Source organism: Pecten maximus, chromosome 15 (assembly GCF_902652985.1).
Source record: "Pecten maximus chromosome 15, xPecMax1.1, whole genome shotgun sequence".
In the NCBI taxonomy this organism is placed as follows: Eukaryota; Metazoa; Mollusca; class Bivalvia; order Pectinida; family Pectinidae; genus Pecten; species Pecten maximus.
In genome coordinates, this window is record NC_047029.1 from 11,935,383 (window position 1) to 11,958,378 (window position 22,996).

The window sequence follows — 22,996 nt, forward strand, 5'->3', positions numbered from 1 at the left end:
TCCAGCAACCTTGGGTGAAGGTGACGCAGTTAATACAGGCCATGTTGACCTCTTGTTTGATAAAGAAATTTTTTCTCCACAATGCTTCTGCTATTGGATTTACTTTTATATGTGCTGTTTCATTTTTACCTCACACAGACTCTCAATCCTGTGAATTGATTAAATGATTTTTATAAGTATCATGATGATATGGACTGCAGGTACTGATTACGGGGTTCTTTGTTTTTCAGTTGACGGACCAGGACCAAAGGCTATGCAAAAGAAGAGACATGGTATTTTTGCAAAACGCAAACGTAAGTGTCATACATATAAAGCAAGTAATAAGTGTTAGTTAACATCTGAAAACAAGTTGTCTCCCCTTATAAATGTGCCAGGATTTTATGTTTTTTATTTTTCTAAATTGAAAGGAAAAAAAGGAATGCCTTTCCAATTTTCATTAAAGTAAATTCTACAGTTCTAATTTTTGAGGGCCAAAATGCTGTTGGAAAACTAGGAAAACATCATTTATATGCTAAATCAAAAGTTTTTCGTTTTTTTTTGTTTAAATAGTTAAAATCAATCATTTCAGTTAGAATTTATTTATATGTAAAAGTCACTGGACATAATTAGAAAATAAGTTCAGTAGTTAATTGCATTAGCACTCCTGGAGTCCATCGAATTCAAATTCCACACATTGATTTCTTAATGAAATGATGTACTATAGTCATTAAGGAATATATATGTCTTTACTTGTTTCTATTTCTAGCCTTCAAGACCATCACAGAAGACATGGTTAAATATTAGCAGATGGACACTCTATTTGATATTCGTTTTACTTGTGTGAATAGATAAGTAATAAAAACATTTCTAGTGTATAGATGGATGTTAATTTTTAGTTCAGCTGTCCGAAGTAGGATATCTGTCTGTTACTTACCATGGCTGAGTTTGTATGTGAAGCCAGATAGCTATAAAAGTCCAGGAAGTGGGTCAATTTGTTAGTCCCTCTAGCTCTGTACCCTAAAATTTTCAACAATTTCCGAGAATACATGAAGGATTCTTTATGAAAAGGTATATATATATGTTTATATATATGTCTGGTGTGGGACCCCTACACCAGACATGGTTTCAGGGCCAGAGGAAACTCGGGCTAGGGTACGAAATTTTGCACAGTAGGTAAAATCGCACACCTAACTATTTTATTTTTTATTTTATTTATTTTTTTGCGATTTTCCTCCCTAGTGGCCGAGGACTGCTTTTTCGTGGAACTTTGCCATTTTGATTATATCACTTCTGATCAAGTTCAATCTAACACAGGTACTTTTGGACATGATTATGATGTTTTTAATTAAAATGTTACGTTATGTGGCCTTATCAATTTAATATGGCCAAGGTATGATTTTTTAAAAATTAAACATGCGAAGGTTATACAATAATTTAATTGTCTGTAATGCAACATTTTAATTGAAAACATCATAATCATGACCACAGGTACCTGTGCAATCTAATTGAAATCTGCTCCTCATTCTCACTCTGTTACATGAAAGAGTGATAGTAAGGATCTAGATTTTAGATTGGATCAAGTTCGTTTTGAAAAAAATTTGACTGATACGACTCTCTTCAGAGAAATTAGTACCGGATGATCAAATATTTTATTTAAAATAATCCCAGTTTTAGATTGGGATGTGTATTTTGCAAGTATTTTGAAAAATATCATTTGATCAGCAAATGCATAACGAAAACTGAATACAACTACACCAATTATTTAAGAAATAATTAACGATGATTTGTGTATTGTTGCAGGATATACAACGAGGACGAGGATATTTTGCAATTAAATTAATAACGAAGGCCGCAGGCCTGATTTATTAATTAAAATTGCAAAATATCCGAGTCCGAGTTGTATATCCTGCAACAATACACGAGTCAAAGTTGATTATTTCTGTTCTACCATGTACTGTTTAGTTCTGAGATCGACCTCTTTCTAATAGAAAAACAGCAAAGAAACCCCGAGAAAACCTTGTAATTTATTTCTTGAGTATTGCATTATTTGTTGATGAAATATACAGGCAATACAGTACTACGATCAAAAGCATCTATCATATGGCATTGATTTTGAAAATTAAAAAAAAAGAATTAAAAAGAAAAAGAAAAAAAGAGGGGGGCCTCCGTAGGATTCGAACTCGCGTCGTGATAAAAATGTATTGAAATACTAACCCATTAGCCCACTCGGCTATAGTAACCTTTTATGAAACGGGTGAATTTTAGATATATAAAATTGTAACAGCCGTGACTCACGAGAGTGTATTATTGGCACGAGCGTGTATTATTGGAAAATAATACATGGTTTTAAACCAATCAAAACTGGCGTTGCATAGCAAACATGGTAGAATAACTATTAACATATCGGCTGCAAACACCCCGTCACTTTCGTTACCTCGTTTACATTACCTCCGTATTGAACTGCTATTGTTTGAAGCGGAATAAAAATAATCCAACAGTGACTAATAGCTAAGAAATCATATAATCGAAATCAATCGCTCCCTGGCCTCAAAAGCAACTTGTACAAGGACAGTTGGATTGGGATTTATGCTAAGTCTCATGTATATAGTGTACCTCAAGAAAACTCACAGACGACAAGGTGAACTACTTAAATTCCCTATGGGTCAATTGATTGCCAGGTTAAGTGCAAAAAAGAAAGTTGTGTATATATCGTGTTTTTCATTTCTATTTGATGCCTTGCAATGAAGGGAATTATCAAGATCGAATATGTGTTAATACAATTTTTTACTCCCTTGGGGATGGCAAAGGGGAATCTCAACCCGAGGGGAAGATTCTTAAGTTGCCAAACACGTGGCTTGCTGAGTGTTTGACAGTTTAATTATCTTACCCCGATGGTTGATATTCACCATTACTTTTCTCTTACCTTGTTTGCCCTCTTATAATTAATTTTCTATTGTCTGTACGCAGAATGCGTCTTTCTGATTGATTGAGATTTTTTTTTCATACTTCTATGAAAAAAATCCGAAAGTGGCGCGAAAAACGTGACGTCTCCGCCATTGACAGTGCGCAACATATAGAGGTAACTCCTTAAAATATCATATAAATTTACACAAAACAAAGCCTCTAAGTAAAGTACCGAGACTTAAGGACAGGATTTGATATCCACGTCATTGTAGATATATATATTTATAATATGTATACATATTGTGTTAATGATTTTTTTGTCAAATTATATTTGATTTAGAATCATTGTCGTCTACAAGTTCCTCCAGTGCGTCATGCTTACCATGTGAGAGTATATGTTTATCGTACATCGATGTGATTATAAAATGATATTTTTGCATAGATATGTATGTGAAAAGTAAACACCGCTGTAGTTTCATCAAACTATGATACATATTTTATAACAGTGCTAAGTTGAACTCTGAACAATCTAACTGTTTGTTCGCATCCAAGATATTTCAAAAGAAAGTATAGGTGTGGAGAATTAGCTTCATTAAAAAGGCAACTAGATCGACGAAAAAAGTTGACGAGCAGCAAGCTTTTTAACCAGCGCCAATAACTGAATCAAGGAAACTTTGTAGGGAAAGATATGTCTGCCGTAGATTTCTGCATCTCAGAAGAAGCGACCGATTGTGAGTCCCTTGCAGGTTGAGGATGGTTTCACTTGCCGCCTTCTCTTCAGGTGACACTGGAGAGTCCAAAATAACGCCCACTAGGTCTCCTGCAGGGTCAAAGATGGTTCTCCTGCAGGGTCAAGGATGGGTCTCCTGCAGGATCAAGGATGGTTCTCCTGCAGGGTCAAGGATGGGACCCCTGCAGTTCTCCTGCAGGGTCAAGGATGGGTCTCCTGCAGGATCAAGGATGGGTCTCCTGCAGGGTCAAGGATGGCCCCCTGCAGGGTCAAGGATGGGCCCCCTACAGGGTCAAGGATGGGCCCCCTGCAGGGTCAAGGATGGGTCTCCTGCATGGTCAAGGGTGGGTCTCCTGCATGGTCAAGGGTGGGTCTCCTGCATGGTCAAGGATGGGTCCCCTGCATGGTCAAGGATGGGTCTCCTGCATGGTCAAGGATGGGTCTCCTGCAGTTCTCCTGCAGGGTCAAGGATGGATCTCCTGCAGTTCTCCTGCATGGTCAAGGGTGGGTCTCCTGCATGGTCAAGGATGGGTCTCCTGCATGGTCAAGGATGTGTCTCCTGCAGTTCTCCTGCAGGGTCAAGGATGGGCCCCCTGCAGGGTCAAGGATGGGTCTCCTGCATGGTCAAGGGTGGGTCCTCTGCAGGGTCAAGAATGGTTTCACTTCGTTATTTCCCACTGAATGTCCTATGAAGCGATTAATTGCCGCCCCTGTAGGGTCGGACTGGTTTCTGTCTTCTCTCCAGGAGACACCGGAGAGTCCAAAAATATGGTTCGCTTGTTGATCGTAGGCGGCTAAAAGTTGTTTTTTTTCTTAATCGGGAATTTTCTTCTGTGTCTTCGATTTAGTGACCGTTGAAAAGACCGAATAGATCTTCTGGTCAATTACAACACGTGGGATTATTTTATTTAGTTTTTTTCCCCTTTCTTTTACTCTTTGCTGTCTTTCTGTGCTTTTATCTTGCGCACAGGGGAAGCTGTCCTTAATTTATATAAATGACCATATTTATGGGATGTTAAACACATCAAATCAAACTAAAGATGACACCCTCCGCATAATATAACCTCGATTGTTACGACGACGTTACACCCCTAAAGCAAACAAAGTTAGTCGGTTGCATGTAAAAGAGATGCATGTACTTTCCTTAAACATCCATATTGATATTTCATTATACATGAATATCTCGAACGTATGCACGCGGCAAAGATTTCTGCGATCTCCACGATTTGAACGAAGCGTGATGAACGTAGGTGGTCGTGGGATCGAATCGTAGTCACCGTGAGGAAACTTGATGGAATCATGATCATAGTAAGGATCGTGACAAAATTTTCACTGGCAAAAATATCGCCATATGTCATCGAAATTGCGATAATTGGAACAAGCCATTTAATGTTGAATCAACTAGGGCATGAAAACACCTTAGGTAGGGGAAGCAGGGATGTCACTATCTATAAATGGAATCAAACATTTGATAATTGACGTCACCACCTTTACCATACAGCTTAGCTATAAGCTGCCCCCGCATGCTGGTTGTGTTGTAAATAAAAATCGAGGGATAAGCGGCAGGTATTGGAGAGTTGATTTCAATACCATAAAGGGTATATACGATCGACATGGCCAATGTATCTATATATATATATATAATTTAAAAAGAACGGCATATCTTTAGGTAAAAGTGAAATATTTAGGAATATTTCCGATACCTGTTCTGTAGACTGGCCACCAGACCCTAAGTTGTTGTGTTAAGAATTTCCAAGCTAAATTCAAATACTAGATTATCTGCCCCTAGTTGGAAACTCGAATACTGACAAAATCAAAGGTTTTGATTGAAGGGATGTGTTTAAGGAAATGATGTTCAAGATTAATCAAAAGCTCTTTTGGAGTCATTCCAAATCACAATACGACTGTATTAAGAACGAAATGAAAAGTTTGACAAATTCTCGTAGTAAAATATTAATTAGAGATTCTAGTGAAGTTTATGATTCCAGTATAAACGAGGGAGGATGCATCCCTGCAAACACGGTTTCCTCATGTTTCGTGACGATTCCTCCAAGGTACACAGAAAGTATAAATATCTGAAAAATATCAACGGACAACGGCAATAAACCTGACAGAACAAATATTAGTTTCTTTCTATAAAACATAATTTTATAAAATGAGGATAATTGGGGTGTAATAAACAGTGTACAAAATGTCTCAAGTGTGCAGAGCTAACTCGCAAGACTTGTGTAAATGTAATGCCCGCTACATTTGTTTAAATTTTCATGACAATATACTGTAAACTTTTTTAATAAGAGAACAGCGATTTTACTTACAATTCATACATATCTGGACCGAATAAGAGGATAACTAGTGGCGGTCTTGCTCATACCGTGACCATAAATCGTAGGATACTTGTAGCTTAAATGACATTCACGAATGTAAGAGATCGAATCAGAATGTCACCGAACTTGGTAGTAAGTCGTGGTGATCATGAGAGATCACGAGATCTGATCAAAAATACAGATTATCACTCTGTAGAACGTTATGAAGTAGTATATAATGATGATCTATATATCAATCAGATTGATGGAAATCGTGGCAGATCTAAACAGAATCATGTTTGCGCAACAGGTATATACATGTAGATCATATTGTGACAATAGATATATAGATCATATTGTGACAATAGATATATACATCATATTCAGACAATAGATATATAGATCATATTGAGACAATAGATATATAGATCATATTGAGACAATAGGTATATAGATTATATTGAGACAATAGGTATATAGATCATATTGAGACAATAGGTACATAGATTATATTGAGACAATAGATATATAGATCATATTGAGACAATAGATATATAGATCATATTGAGACAATAGGTATATAGATCATATTGAGACAATAGGTATATACAATGTAGATTATATTGAGACAATAGATATATAGATTATATTGAGACAATAGGTACATAGATTATATTGAGACAATAGGTATATAGATCATATTGAGACAATAGGTATATAGATCATATTGAGACAATAGGTACATAGATTATATTGAGACAATAGGTACATAGATTATATTGAGACAATAGATATATAGATCATATTGAGACAATAGGTATATAGATCATATTGAGACAATAGGTACATAGATTATATTGAGACAATAGATATATAGAATATATTGAGACAATAGGTACATAGATCATATTGAGACAATAGGTATATAGATCATACTGAGACAATAGGTATATAGATCATACTGAGACAGTTGGGAAACGTACAGTAGTAAAGGGGAAAGCCATGTAATGAATTGTGGAGCTCTGCGCTTTCCCTAAATAGTGGTTCGTGACCATGCGTAAATCCAGCATTGAATATATATGAAACATTAAGCAGTTTACTTTAACCATTCGTGAATATACTATGTAAGTAGTTTACATTACCTCGTTACTAGACCCATTGGCCATATACAAATTGCAGTCGTCATGTTAAACATTAAGTTAACAAACACCTTGTACTTGTATCAAATTAGTAAGTTTTGCATACACTCTACAAAATATATTTCAAGATAGATGTATAATTTTATTACAGTATTCTGACCTGACAAAAGTTTCAACATATGTACTACTACATATAGATCTACATACATGGATGCACGTGTATTTTCAGGTTTTCAATATGACAAGGCATTCTATAGTTTCGCCTTTAATTATATTCAGTAGAATGACGATTAGTTTTAAATTCTTGTTTTGGTGCAGAAATAATTTAAGATTTTTACAAAATTGATATCATGTTTTAGTGTGTATAAGTCTATATCGGGCATGCAAAACACAACTTCAACAGTTTCATGGTAATTGTACCAAGCCACTCTGTACTGTTGTGGCTGTTTTGCGACGGACATCCCATAATTGTTAAGGGAGCTAGGTATTATACATTTCTACAAGGAGACCCTGCATATGGCTATTCACGGGGTGATAAACCCAGCAAAAAACACACAAACAAACAGTTAAAAAAACTGGGAAAATTGGAGATGCCTTATAAAACCTAGCCCGAGTTTCCTCTGGCCCTGACACCATGTCTGGTGTTATCAGGGCCAGAGTAAACTCGCGGGCTATATAAAACCTATAAAGGAATGCTAATTCAAAGGGATCAGGACATTTTGCGGTAAGAATTTGCAGCATCCGTGCACGCACAACAATTTCACATATATATACTTTCTACCTGTATAGTAAATATATATGTATATATTCATTCGACCGTGACACTGCATACAGTGTGTGGTTTTGAGAGGAGGCGTGGTAAGCTTACTGTTAAACACAACACGGTGAAATTTCATTACACATATGCAACACGAGCGGTGAACTATATCTATCCCTTCCTCTGTCACACATCGACGTACTTTCAGCAGTGGCAGTGGTTCGCCTGTAAACCAGAGGTATGTCAAGTTACAAGAATATAGATGGTGTCTTTGCAGCGAACATCTCGGACAGGGAGAGAATAGACCGTTATTCTCACGTAGCTTCTAACTATGAACAGGTAGGTACACACATGTAGTATTTTTAACCTTTCACGCATAACACACGCTACCACGGACATGTACGTGTGTAATGCAGTGCATGTCGATGTGTGTGTTGATACAATGCAGATGTATGTGTGTGTAAGCGTAAGGTCGTAAAATGTACACGTGTTCTTGTTTACGATTCTGAAAAAAACAAATCCTGTGCAAAACATGGACGTTCCACATGAGTGGTGGACATCGAAGTGGGTCATTTGGAGCTGGCCGTTCCGTCCTGTACCACTAGCTTATAGTGCATTTGATAGGGGAACCAAGAATTATCTGGGAATTTGCGGGTGATTATACGTATATGCATTACTCTGAAATGTAAATTGAAATTGAATACAGGTGTATTTATTTGACATTGGTCGCGTCGTATGTTTTATGTTGGTTGTAAGTGTGTTTAATACATGTGTATGGATTTGTGAGTGAAAGTGTTCACATGTGTTACGGCGTAGATAGATCAGGCATTGACCGTTTGAGGAGTCTTACCTGAGCTATACGGAGCGCAGGTATCGCTGTTATTTCCCTTTTTTAGCCCACCATCATCAGATGGTGGGCTATTCAAATCGCCCTGCGTCCGTGGTCCGTGGTCCGTCCGTCCGTCCGTCCGTCCCTCCGTAAACAATTCTTGTTATCGCTAATCCTCAGAAAGTACTGAAGGGATCTTTCTCAAATTTCATATGTGGGTTCCCCTTGGTGCTTAGTTATGCATATTGCATATTGCATTTTGAGACCAATCGGAAAACAACATGGCCGACAGGCAGCCATCTTGGATTTTGACAATTGAAGTTTGTTATCGCTATTTCTGAGAAAGTACTGAAGGGATCTTTCTCAAATTTCATATGTGGGTTCCCCTTGGTGCCTAGTTATGCATATTGCATTTTGAGACCAATCGGAAAACAACATGGCCGACAGGCAGCCATCTTGGATTTTGACAATTGAAGTTTGTTATCGCTATTTCTGAGAAAGTACTGAAGGGATCTTTCTCAAGTTTCATATGTAGGTTCCCCTTGGTACCTAGTTATGCATATTGCATTTTGGGACCAATCGGAAAACAACATGGCCGACAGGCAGCCATCTTGGATTTTGACAATTGAAGTTTGTTATCGCTATTTCTGAGAAAGTACCGAAGGGATCTTTCTCAAATTTCATATGTAGATTCCCCTTGGTGCCTAGTTATGCATATTGCATTTTGAGACTAATCGGAAAACAACATGGCCGACAGGCAGCCATCTTGGATTTTGACAATTGAAGTTTGTTATCGCTATTTCTGAGAAAGTACTGAAGGGATCTTTCTCAAATTTCATATGTAGGTTTCCCTTGGTGCCTAGTTATGCATATTGCATTTTGAGACCTATCGGAAAACAACATGGCCAACAGGCAGCCATCTTGGATTTTGACAATTGAAGTTTGTTATCGCTATTTTTCAGAAAGTACTGAAGGGATCGTTCTCAAACATTTTTGTAAGTTCCCCTTGGTCTGTAGTTCTGCATATTGCATCTTGGGACCAATCGGAAAACAACATGGCCGACAGGCAGCCATCTTGGATTTTGACAATTGAAGTTTGTTATCGCTATTTATCAGAAATTGCTGAAGGGATCGTTCTGAAATTTCATTTGTAGGTTGCCCTCTGTGCCTAGTTATGCATATTGGATTTTGAGACCAGTCAGAAAACAACCTGCCCAACAGGCAGCCATCTTGTATTTTGACAATTGAAGTTTGTTATCGCTATTTTACAGAAGGTACTGAAGGGATCTTTCTCAAATTTCATATGTAGGTTCCCCTTGGTCCCTGGTGTTGCATTTTGGGACCAATCTGAAAACAACAGACAGCCATTATCGCTAAATCTTAAATTTTATATATAGGTTCCCCTTGTTTGAAAAGTACTAGAGGGCTGTTTCTGAATTTACACAGATTAGTAAGACTTAGAGGAAGGGAAAAGTAGAGAAAAGATCAATCTGACATGGAACCTATAAAGATCATTCAATGGTGGGCGCCAAGATCCCTCTGGGATCTCTTGTTTGTAATTAGGACATGTATGCCAAATTAGAAATGTATACATTGCAAACTATTATTGTTCATACCAGAGACGTAATTAAGTGATACATTTGTATATAGGCTCTGTTCATATCCTACTATGACAAAAGGGGGCGCGATGGCCGAGTGGTTAAGCTGTCCCGACACTTTATACTAGCCCTCCAACTCCGGGTTGTGAGTTCGAAACCTACGTGGGGCAGTTGCCAGGTACTGACCGTAGGTCGGTAGTTTTACTCCGGGTACTCCGGCTTTCCTCCACCTCCAAAACCTGGCACGTCCTTAAATGACCCTGGCTGTTAATAGGACAATAAACCAATAAACTAAACTCTGACAAAAATGAAAGATTTAGTTTCTCTGTGTTATATTCGTGTGCTCTCAAAAGTTTGTTGAAAGACTTGAACAAATTCTAAATAGTGTATAAGATTTGTTATGTTCCGTCATTTGTAAAATCTTTTGCTTTTTACGTGGGACTTCTTTTACAGACATGTATATTTATTTGAGAGAACAATAAAAAAAATCTGAAATCTGATGAACCTCGGGGCCTGTAGAGAATATACATGTTACTTAATACGCCTTACGAACTCTCATTAATTAAAAAGAGACCGTGCATATGTATACATTAAGTGATGACACTTGTTTTAGGTCAATGCCAAGGTGAGGTTATTTGTATTTATAAATATACATATTTTATTTGCTCCAAAAGAACAAAGTACAGGTAGATAGTGACAAATTGAACAACAATGTTAATGGTTTAAAAACAGTATTAGATGTGAATTTTAACGTGATTGTCATAACACCACACCGTATTCCTGGTACAAGTCACTTTATTATACGTCGATCATGGTCATACAAACGCTTAGCATAGTAGGACAGTATTGCTATAGTATACAAACATGTGAGCGACTTCCTTTATACTAATTGACCTACAGTATGGACAATAGACAATAGCGACAATTACCGACTGGTAAAATACATACATGACAGTGATGACCACCAGACGCTTTACCTAATTTCAAAATCTTCACCATCGTAAATACTAATACTGTCACGTACATATTGGACTATACTGAGTTGCTATCACCAACGTCTGTTATTGACCAAAATATAGACCTAAAATACATGTTTTATCGTGATTTAAATAAAAAAAATGTATATATTATGCGATATGGAGGTCATGTAACGAAGGAATGGTTTGTAGAGCCAGCTGAAGTTTATTTCGAACACTTTATATATTTAAATGAAAAATAGACAACTCGTTTGACCTGGGTTCGATTCGACATCCATGTTGATGAGCAAAAGAATAAATAATATTAAAGAAACCTAGATATGAAGTGCTTCATAATTCACGAAAAAAAAGGTATTGCTTAAGAAACAAACTCTAAAGTAACCAAAATTTGCCAACATTTTAGTTGGATTTTTACTAAAAACGACAAAAATGATTTAGGAAATCATCTGCTATAGACTTTTGTGTAAAATGTCCTAATCGCCACCCTATGACTTAAGTAGTCACTACCTTTATCAAAAGTGAATAAATAAAAACATATTGGGAAGCGAACGGTAATATCTGCAACTTTGAAATATGCAATTCAGCAGTTTGAAACAGTATACAGAAGGAAAAAAGAACAAAATTCAACTTACGTAAGAATAAAAAAATGTACACGGGTGAGATTCGCCTTAATAAACGTATCTCGATTTGATTTATATATGTAGGAGGAACAAGTGTGAGAGAGAAGAAATGTTTAAATCAAGACTTTTTACATTTGAATACTTACCAGAAGTATAGACTGTATTTAATACCATGCGAACACACAAACAACATTCATAAGTCTCTGAGTCAGTGCAAGTTTCCAAGTCGGTGGAAAACTGCTATAGTAACACCTTTATTCAAAAAAGGTGAACGTTTCTTATCCTCTAATTACAGACCTATTTCTCTTCTTAGTACTGTTAGTAAGGTGTTTGAGCGAGTAATCTACAAACATTTATATAATTTTGTCATCGATAACAATCTTTTATACAAATATCAGTCCGGTTTTATTTTAGGTCATTCAACTGTTACACAATTGCTAGAAATACATCATAACATTTGTTTATTTATCTTTAGAAAACAAAAAAGAAACCTGTATGGTATTTTTTGACATTTCAAAGGCTTTTGATAGAGATTGGCATGACGATGAAAGTTAAAGCATATGGTTTTAAAGGGAATATTTTTAATTGGTTGAAAGCTTACCTTAGGGGTAGAAATCAAATTGTTTATATATGCAATGCAGTTTCTTATACAGGATACATAAAGTCTGCTGTACCACAAGGTTCTATATTAGGTCCGTTTTTGTTTCTGTTATATATCAATGATATTTGTGAAAATTTATTTTCAATGCCAAGAATGTTTGCTGATGACACTTCGCTGGCATATTCTTCCAATAACAACGCAGATATTGAAAATTATATGAACTGTTATTTAGCCGTTATTGAGTATTGGTCGAAGAAATGGAATGTAAATTTTAATCCGAATAAAACAGACGTAGTTATTTTTAATGGTTCTCTAGAACAGCTTGATATTCGGTTGACTTTTAATAATACAACACTGACAAAGAGTGCTACACATAAACACTTAGGAGTAACTTTAAACGAAAATGGAAAGTGGGGAAACACATATTATCTAATATTGTCAGATCAGCCTCTAAGCATTTGTCTGTTTTACGAAAGTTGAAATTTACTGTTAAAAAAGAAATTTTATCTAAATTATATATTGTATTCATTAGACCTATTTTAGAATATGCTAGTGAAGTGTGGGATGGTTGTACCATTGTAGATATTGATAAGATAGAAAAAATACAGCTGGAAGCGGCCAGAATAGTAACAGGTTTGCCTTTATTTGCTAGTAGACAGTCCTTGTATGATGAAACTGGTTGGGAAAAACTCGAAGACAGACGAAAACAGAAAAAGTTGTTATTGTTGTACAAAATGCATAATAAGCTAGCTCCTTCTGATTTAAATGATATTTTACCCAGTAGAGTAAATGACAATAGTAGATATAATATAAGAAATGGCCAAGATTATGTACTACCCAAGTGTCGATATGTTTTGTATGAAAAATCCTTTATACCCAGTACTCTGAAAATGTGGAATTCGCTAGATATATCTACCAGAACTAAAGAATCGGTACACAAATTCAAAAACAGTGTTTCTCGGAAAGGCAAACCTGTTACTAAACTGTCTGTTGGCAATAGAAAACTTGATATTATACACACTAGACTCAGGCACGGCTGTAGCACGTTAAATGCAGATCTTTTCAAATGTAACTTAGTATTATCACCAGAATGTAATTGTTCTTATCCATTAGAAAATCAATTTCATTATTTTTTTCAGTGTAACGTATACAACAACTGCCGTGATATACTTTTTAGAAAATTGTTTAACTGTTGATTTAAATGTTTTGTTGAATGGTTCTATTAATCTGGACAGGTATGATAATGATAATATACGATTGTTTGTACAAGAATATATTAAGAATACCAATCGTTTTCCATAAACTGTCAAAGCTAAAAATAACTGTAAAATACTATGTATAGTAAAATTAGAAGTGATTAATTTACAATTTGCATACAATAACTTATTTATTCAATGTTTTGTACTTAATGATTACGGTACATTAATTATTCTTTGTATTCACTTTATTAAGTTTTACAAGTACTAGATACAAACTAATTTAATTCTATGCCATACTAAGTTAGTGTTATTTATGTATATATATGTTAAATATCAAATGAATAACTAGTGCTGATATAGGAATTAAGGATTGTGAATCTACACCAGAGTATGATAATGTTAAGTTTTTTGCTCTATCTAAATATATGTATATATCAAATTTCTACATAAAATGCTGCCATGTATTTACCATTGTATAATAGTTTATGAAAAAGGACGTTACTAAGTTGTATAACTTGTGTCCAATTTCATTTGAATTTTTCAAATAAAATATGTTTCAACTAAACTAGAAGGACCGTCAGACATAGACTGACTGACAGACATACATACTACAGATATATCTCTCATATACAACAACTGGAGGAATGAAATATGAGAAAAATGTCTAATCACGTTTTCTGGATGGGGGTGTGATCTTTCCCTACCCATGCGGTTAAGGACTGGCTAATCATTATTCAAAACATTCAACTGTTACAGGATGAGTTTATGTCGTGGTTCGCTGTTAGTCAGGCTTCAACCTTTAATTTCCTTTTAAAAACCAACTTCTCAAAAAAAAAGAAGAAAAAAAAGGCTCAGATTCAATATGTTTATCATGTTTGTTCCTGGGTTGAAGCCACACAAAGTTTGATGTAAGAAATGGTCCATTTCAAGGTCAGAGGGACCAAATTGGTAAGATACTTAAACGACTTCTTTTCAATAACCAAACATTCTAGAATCAAGATATTATGCTGGTAGGTTCCATGGAATTCTGATTAAAAGACCTATAATTGAAAAAAATTACTTGTAGGTTCCTGGTATAATGCCAAACAAAATTTGCTTTTGAAATTTACCAAAAATCCTTCAATAGATATGTTTAACAAAATGCTCCCTTGTGTGAAGTCCAGCATAGTTTGCGAAAAGAAATTATTTTGATCCATAGTCGATGTTACAGGAGTCTTTTTTGCTGAAGTTGAAAGTGAAAAGCCTTGTGTCATCAAATCAGTTAAAAACAGACGTGCCCACTAAGGTACATGGGACAACTGATGATAGAATGTTTAAGTTAAATATAGCTTGTATATGTATACATGTACATTGTACAGTGGAACCTCTATAAACCGAACATGCATGGGACAGGGATATTTGTTCGGTTTACAGAAGTTTCGGTCTGGAGAAGTTGATCGAAAAATGACCGGTCGAATTCCGGATATAATTGGTCGGGACGATGTTTTATTAGAATGTACCCAATTACAAACCGGCACGTACGTACGTAGACAATTTGGTTTGTCTGAATAATATGAATATTATGAAAGTTAATCAATGTACAATGTATATATTGCAGATTATATAAGAAAGACAAATAAGTATAACTGTAGATTTAAACAGTATTTTTACATTTATTAGGATTTATTAGGATAATTAATGGATGCAGGCTGGAAGCCTCTATATCCATATCAACAATATATGTACATAAAATAAATGAATGATTGATTTCCAGTATATCAATGGCTATGTTTCCTCAATATATCTAAAATGTTAAACTTTAAAATGAATATTTTTCCAGTGTTTATCTAGCATTACTTCAAAGTTGTATACAGTATCTGCATCTATAATATGTTGCGGCAAATTATTCCATACATCTATTATTCTGTTACTGAAGAAATTCTTTCTTAATTCTAGATTACAACGTTTCTTAAAATTTTACTCAGAGTGACCTCTTGTCCTACTAGAACTGTCCATTTGGAAAAAGTTCTCAGTTACTCTATAATCATAAAGTTTTTTTAACTATTTTAAAAACATTGATAATGTCCCCTCTAGTTCTCCGATGTTGTAAAGTTGGAAGATTTAGTCTCTCTAGGCGTTCCTCATATGTAAGGTTTTTGAGTCCCGGAATAAGTTTTGATGCCCTTCTTTGAACGTTCTCGATCAGGTCGATATCTGCTACTCGATATGGGTTCCATACACTTGCCGCGTATTCCAGGTGTGGTCTGACGAGAGCTTTAAATAATAACTTGAACATTGACTCATCAGGATATACAAACGATCTTCGTATCAGTCCAACTATGCTGTTCGCTTTGTTTACAATGTTATGCAGGTGAGTTTTGAAATTCAGGTCCTCATCGATGGTAACCCCAATGTCCTTTTCGTGTGTGATGTTTTCCAGCTGAATCCTCTCTCCTTCCTGTCCATTCATATAGTAATGTCTTTTCTTGGAAGCTTTTATTGATATTACTTTACATTTGTTAGGGTGGAATTTGAGTAACCATTTGTTCGACCAAATTTGGAGTTTATCCAGGTCCTCCTGGAGGATTCTCACATCTTCCTCGTTCCTAATCCGTCTGTATAACTTTGTGTCATCTGCAAATAGCGGCGACGAAGATGTTGGTATTTCAGGAAGATCGTTTATATATACTACAAATAAGATTGGGCCCAGTACACTGCCTTGCGGGATGCCGCTGATTACGGGGTATGTTTCTGACATCTCACCATTAACAATAACACGCTGACATCTATTACTCAGGAAATCCTCTATCCAATTTACTACTGTTTGGCTTACGCCATATCCTATCAATTTCTTTAAGAGGCGTTTATGCGGGACTTTATCAAATGCCTTCATAAAATCCATATAAATTACATCTATTTCTCCTCCATTATCTATAATTGCAGTCCAATCTTCTAAAACATTCAGCAACTGAAGTTGGGTTGATCGTCCCGAGATAAATCCAAAATGTTTAGAGCTTAAAAGATTATTCTTATCCATGTGATTAACTATACTGTTTCTAACTAACTTCTCTAGTGTCTTTACAACAATACTTGTGAGGCTGACAGGTCTATAATTTCCTGGGTCCGACTTCGATCCTTTCTTGTATATGGCAGTGATGTTAGCTTCTTTCCATTCTTGAGGTAGTTTTCCATCTTCCAATGACCGGGTGTACTGATAAAATGTCTCAATTCCTTAAGAACTTTCGGGTGAATACATGTACAACTGCACTTTACGATTGAACTACATTTTGTTACATCCTATGAAGCGGTGTACCATCTGTATACATGTATAACGATGCTGTTGTTTTTTTTTACGAACGATTGATACATGAATTACCGTTTTTCAAACTTATGTGTCTACGGGTGTGTTGATGAATGCATGCGGGTATATATATACGATGCGTGTAGATGTGTATGGATGGAAGCGAATGTGTTTGTATACGAAAGACATGACTTTTACATTTGTTACCGACATTCGTGTAGCTGAGTACATCCGTATTCGAGGGCGTGTTGGTGTGTTTACGGGATGCTTGCGTACCTATTTGGCACGTGATGATCTATAAATGAAATGATTGGTGAGCACTTTGGATGAACGTATTGAACGGAAACCGTGTTGTAGACAATGAAGAATTTGTTTTGTAAATGTTTTAGCCCATCATCAGATGATGGGCTATTCAAATCGCCATGCGCCCGTGATCCGTCGTCCGTCCGTAAACAATTCTTGTTATCGCTATTACTCAGAAAGAAGCAAAGGGATCATTCTCAAATCTCAGATTTAGGTTCCCCTTGGTTCTTAGTTGTGCATTTTGTATTTTGGGACAAATCGAAAAACAACATGGCAGACAGGCAGCCATCTTGGAGTTTGACAATTAAAGGGATCTTTCTTAAATGTTATATGTAAGTTTCCCTAGGTCCCTAGTTATGCATATTACATTTTGAGACTGATCGAAAAACAACATGGCAGACAGGCAGCCATCTTGGATTTTGACAATTGAAGTTTGTTATCGCTCACAAGATCCTAAAGGGATCTTACTCATATTTCATATGTAAGTTCCTTTTATCGCTAGTCGTGCATATTGCATTTTGGGACCGATCAGAAAACAATATGGCTGACAGGCAGCCATCTTTGATTTTGACAATTGCAGGTTGCTTCTGCTATATATCGTGTTGTACAATGTATCACATTTTTTGAAAGAAGAGTTCAAGAAGGGAAAAGAATAGAAAGACCAGTCTTTCATTTGACAGATAAGGATCATTCAATGGTAGACGCTAAGATCCCTTTGGGATCTCTTGTTTATTGTGCTAGTTAAAGGAGTTTGAATCGTCAGTGATGAGTGAGAATCAAAAGCTTGGACAAGGAGATCATTTTGAAAAATCTTCAGAAGTGGGATGCTCGGACCCGCTGATCTAATCAATTATTAAGTTTCGGATGTTCTGTAATTCTAAAACAACATGAATTATGTGTTTTCTGGATATTCAGATGGTAGAACATTACAGCCTCGATGCCTACAGATATGGCTTTCTTTTGGTTTTAGGATGTGATCGAGGAGGGATACACAGCCCACGTGACCACTGCCGGGGCCATTGGAGAAGTGTTTCCGGACGGGAGGGATACCAAAGAGATCCTGGATATTGCCGCTGGTACCGGACTCGTCGCTGAAGAGGTAAACGGTTCTCGCCTCATTTCTACTGGTTTAAAGTTCGTCACATAATCTACAGGGTTTTAAATGTTTTAAATGCAATGCTTAATTAATCAGAAAATGATAATCGAGGAGGTTGTTTTGAAATAAGATTTATAACTACTGAATGTCATATATAGAACATAGGCATTAATAACACCAAATAAAAACACAGTCATTGGTAGTTTCGATGTTTCACTTTGAATCTGTTTTAATGTTGCTAAAACTTTAAAGCGATCTTTCAAGATTTCTTGGCAAAACAGCAACGTTGCCAAAACGTCTAAATATCCCAACGGCAAATCGTACTTTTGAATATGGACGAAGGGAGTTCATATGCACACAAATAAAAACAAGACTTATTCATTGGTCAAATGTTAAATTTCTTAAATTTTCTTGTTTTTTTGTTTTGTTTTTGTTTTTTGTTTTTTTGCTTTATTATTTTTTTCATTAACTATCATCGCTTATATATTATTTCATCGTAATCAATGCAGCATATAATTAATTTTGACTTTTCCTACCAGCCATGGAGCATATGTGCTTACATAATTACTTAAATCTTTAGCTGAAGAAACTAGGTTTTCGCGTGATGGACGCCTTGGAACCTTCTGAGGGAATGATAGAGTTGGCTACAAAGAAAGGGTTATACCGGAAGTTATATAACATGGGACTCTCCGCGGAACCTATCCCATTTCCTTCCGGTAAGTATATATTTGTCAACTTCCGGTAAACGTATTGTTACCTGTCTGTTCCATCAGCAACCTTTTACTTGCAATTTTTCATAAATTAGCATTGCAGAATTTAGGGGGAAGTACCTTAATTTATATCTGCCCTTACTTCAAATAATAATTTCCCATGAGGAAAACACTTTAATGATTTTTCCCCGTTTTGAATGTTGATGAAACAGGGTCTGGTCACAAAACTACATGTACGGTAAGTCTACTTTACCGCATTCTGTTGATCAACATGGCGTTTAATTGTGCACAGTGTCATGCCATATGCTATCTTACCCGGTAAGGATAACGGGATAGTCACACATTAGAACTGCTTCTCTTAAAGTAAAGACATTCTACTGATATCGTCGTTTTGAAGCCACGGTGGTTGTTTGTCTGAGAAGTAAATCAAAGTTTATTTACGTAGAACTCTCAATTCCGTTTCAGATAAATATGACGCCATTACTATCTGTGGTTGGCATGGCAGCGCCGCCCCCCTAGCGGCTGCATTACCGGAGATGGTCAGGATCGTCAAGCCAGGTAAACCGTAGAATGAGTTAAACCACGGTAGATATGCCTTCTAAAAGCCAGCGTAATTGTGTTTTCTAATAGTCAGAGCCAGAGTAGGTATGCTTTATAAAAATCAGAAGCAGGCTATAAATGTTTCTAATAGTCAGAGCCAGAGAATAGCCAGAGCCAGAGAAGGTATGCTTTCTTAAAATCAGAAGCAGGCTATCAATGTTTCTAATAGTCAGAGCCAGAGAAGGTATGCTTTCTTAAAATCAGGAGCAGGCTATCAATGTTTCTAATAGTCAGAGCCAGAGAAGGTATGCTTTCTTAAAATCAGGAGCAGGCTATCAATGTTTCTAATAGTCAGAGCCAGAGAAGGTATGCTTTCTTAAAATCAGGAGCAGGCTATCAATGTTGCTAATAGTCAGAGCCAGAGAAGGTATGCTTTCTTAAAATCAGGAGCAGGCTATCAATGTTGCTAATAGTCAGAGCCAGATTAGTTTTGCTTTCGAAGAGTCAGAGCCAGAGTAGATGCTTTCTAATGCTCAGAGCCAGGGTAGCTACATGTATGTTTTCAAGTAGTCAGAGCCAGGGTAGCTATGTTTTCTAATAATCAGAGCCAGATAAAGTTTGCTCTCAAAGAGTCAGAGCCAGAGTGGATGCTTTTTAATGCTTAGAGCCAGGATAGCTATGTTTAAGAATAGTCAGAGCCAGGATAGCTATGTTTTCTAATAGTCAGAGCCAGGGTAGCTATGTTTTCTAATGCTCAGAGCCAGGGAAGCTCTGTTTTCTAATAGTCAGAGCCAGGGTAGGTATACTTTCTAAGAATTGGGGGCAAAGTCATCTAAACTCGGAGATAAAAAGGGTTGGATAGTAAAAAGTATGAGCGAATCCAATAATATACAGTTTGTTTAAAATCCGCCACGATGCATAGATCGGCCATTTTCATGTAGGGGGTCAGGACATTTTCATATTTTAAGAAGTTGATTATACATCCTGATTATTGACATGATATTTCTTTGTGTGTTCAGGTTTTTATCATTTCTATATGATTGCGCGAAAAATATGTTGTATTTCCAGGGTTTTCGAAAGGGAGGGGGGTCCAGTAAGTTAGTGATAATGCGAGCGAATTTTTTTTTTTTTGGCGAGGGGTCTGGGGGCCGCCAAGGCATTTTTAAGGCTATAAGAAATGTCCTCCTCCGAAAAAGGGTGGGGGTGGGGTGGGGGTGGGGGGATCCGCCAGTGTATAATACATATTTGTAAGACAATGTAATGACACTACCTTCCATCAATACTAATGTATTTGGATTCCAGGTGGCTACATCTGTATCGTGACCAGGATGCATTATATCAAGGAATTGCCAGACTACAAAGAAACATTTTTAACCCAATGTACCAAGCTGAAGGAGGACCTCAAGTGGAAGGAAAAGGAGAGTACAGGGTTCCAGGGCTATCCCTTCAACAATGAGGGCGTTAAAATGGTGTTTGAAGTCTGCTGAACGAAATCGCTATGATATATTTTCAGGTTATTTTCGATAATAAGTAAATCTCATTTGGCATATCATATTGTAATTTAACACTAGTGGGTTTTTTTTTGTTTTTTTTTCTTGTAACATCAACGAGGAGTTAAAATGGTGAAGTTTGTTGAATGAAATCGATACATCGCTAGGAATATATACACATGTACATGTTAATTTCATGTAACATATTTTGTATAACATCTTGTAATTTTACACGTTTTTTTTTCATTCCAACATTCACGAGGATACCTGTCCACATTTTATTTGTAAGAAAGTGATATGAATGTATAATTGAAGTGAAGGCGTTAAACGCTGTGAAATGTTAAATTTGATTTTCCTTTTGAAATAACCATACAGGAGTGTGGTATTTTAGTACATTATTCTAACAACGTTAACTCTATCCATTGTTTTAGGGGTCAAATGTCAGCTGCAATTCTAAATTACATATCAAATGTACATTATGTTATGTTAATCTGATCATAGGTAATAATTTGTCTAGAGAATAGTGCTATATATATATGACATTTAGTGCATACGCAGATGTACTTTTGAGGGTATGTTTCATATATTTACCTAGTGTTTACTCAGAATACAGTGTAAAATCATTCCGTGATGTCATTATGTTTCTGTACTCAAGTCTTACAAACAATTGTACCTCCAATCTACAACGACTAAGTAAGATCCGCATGTATCCTGGAACATTTCCTGATGGAAGTCCTAACGCAACCAATATGATAAATCAGAGATTTATTTTTACTATCTCGTCACACTGTTTTCAAATTCGATGTCAATATATAGGACCACGATAGAGACGAAACATCCTAAAAAAGTCGGTCGAGTCTATGACCATCTCGGTCACTAATATGCCACTGCTGGTACGCTTCACATTTGACATTAGTCTGATGAAAGTGACAGTGTAGTCATATTGGTTGTGTTATATAATGTTCCTTTAGCAATATGACATGCGGTTGTCTTTCCAAATACTCTGTTTTTAATCAACCTACAATGTATATTTATACATGTATGTATTCATATACCACTCGGTGTAAGAATAAATTGTGCTTGAACTGATGACCAATTATTGGCAAAGTTATCTAGCTTTAGAGGACAAGCTATTAATCAATTGTAGGAAGCCACCAACATTGTATAATATTACAGAGAGTGTGTTGAAAACGTCTTTTTACCAATAAAAAACCATTAAAGTGATTTTAATTTTAAACGTTATTTAATTAAAATGTCATCAGGCGTAATATTTGTCAAAAATACATCATAAAGCTAAGACTTTCCCTTTCTTAAACAAAAAGTGTCCACAACCAAGTTTTGTAAAAACCTATATCAGTGCAAAGCAATAACATAACAATTCAGTAGATCCTACAAGGATATATACGTTACTTCTTGTAAGCAGAACGCTGCGCGGACTCGTCACTTGTATTAAGGTGAACCATTTCTGGCTTTCTCCGTGTATCTCCGGCTTTCTCCGGCTTTCTACGTGTAGTATTGCTTACATACAATGTACATGAATCGAGGTAGTAATTGGTTTAAAACCCGAAAACTTTAGGGAAACAATGTTCATTAGTGAACATATGTATGCACTGGTGAGTTGATATTAACGTCTAAATTAACGAAAACTGTAGTTTGGTTAATCTTGAACATCCGTTGATGAAAACGTCTTTATTATCAGAATATTTCTTTTTTATCACTACCATACCCAATTCCAGACTTCATAAGAAAACCTTTCATAAGACAAAGCTACATGACAACGCTACATTAGACAAAGCTACATAAGACACACCTCCATTAGACAAAGCTACATGTACATAAGACAAAGCTACATAAGACAGAGCTACATAAGACAAACCTCCATTAGACAAGGCTACATAAGACAAAACTGCATTAGACAAGGCTACATTAGACAAAGCTACA

At 36.1% G+C, this 22,996-nt stretch overlaps 1 protein-coding gene across 1 annotated transcript; it reads left to right on the forward strand.

The window, feature by feature from the left end:
* Positions 1-7,913: 7,913 nt before the first annotated feature.
* On the forward strand, positions 7,914-22,280 carry LOC117343861 (methyltransferase-like protein 27). Its single transcript, XM_033906406.1, has 5 exons — positions 7,914-8,151; positions 18,190-18,318; positions 18,896-19,031; positions 19,491-19,583; positions 20,868-22,280. Exons 1-5 carry the CDS (start codon positions 8,053-8,055, stop codon positions 21,050-21,052), a joined length of 642 nt encoding a protein of 213 aa, XP_033762297.1. The 5' UTR covers positions 7,914-8,052; the 3' UTR covers positions 21,053-22,280.
* The last annotated feature ends 716 nt before the right edge of the window (positions 22,281-22,996 follow it).

Excerpts from the sequence above, each read along its gene's own strand:
- LOC117343861 (XM_033906406.1), top strand. The coding sequence starts at position 8,053 with ATGTCAAGTTACAAGAATATAGATGGTGTCTTTGCAGCGAACATCTCG. Across the intron at positions 18,319-18,895 it reads CCGGACTCGTCGCTGAAGAG|CTGAAGAAACTAGGTTTTCG; the intron begins GTAAACGGTTCT and ends TTAAATCTTTAG. Across the intron at positions 19,032-19,490 it reads ACCTATCCCATTTCCTTCCG|ATAAATATGACGCCATTACT; the intron begins GTAAGTATATAT and ends ATTCCGTTTCAG.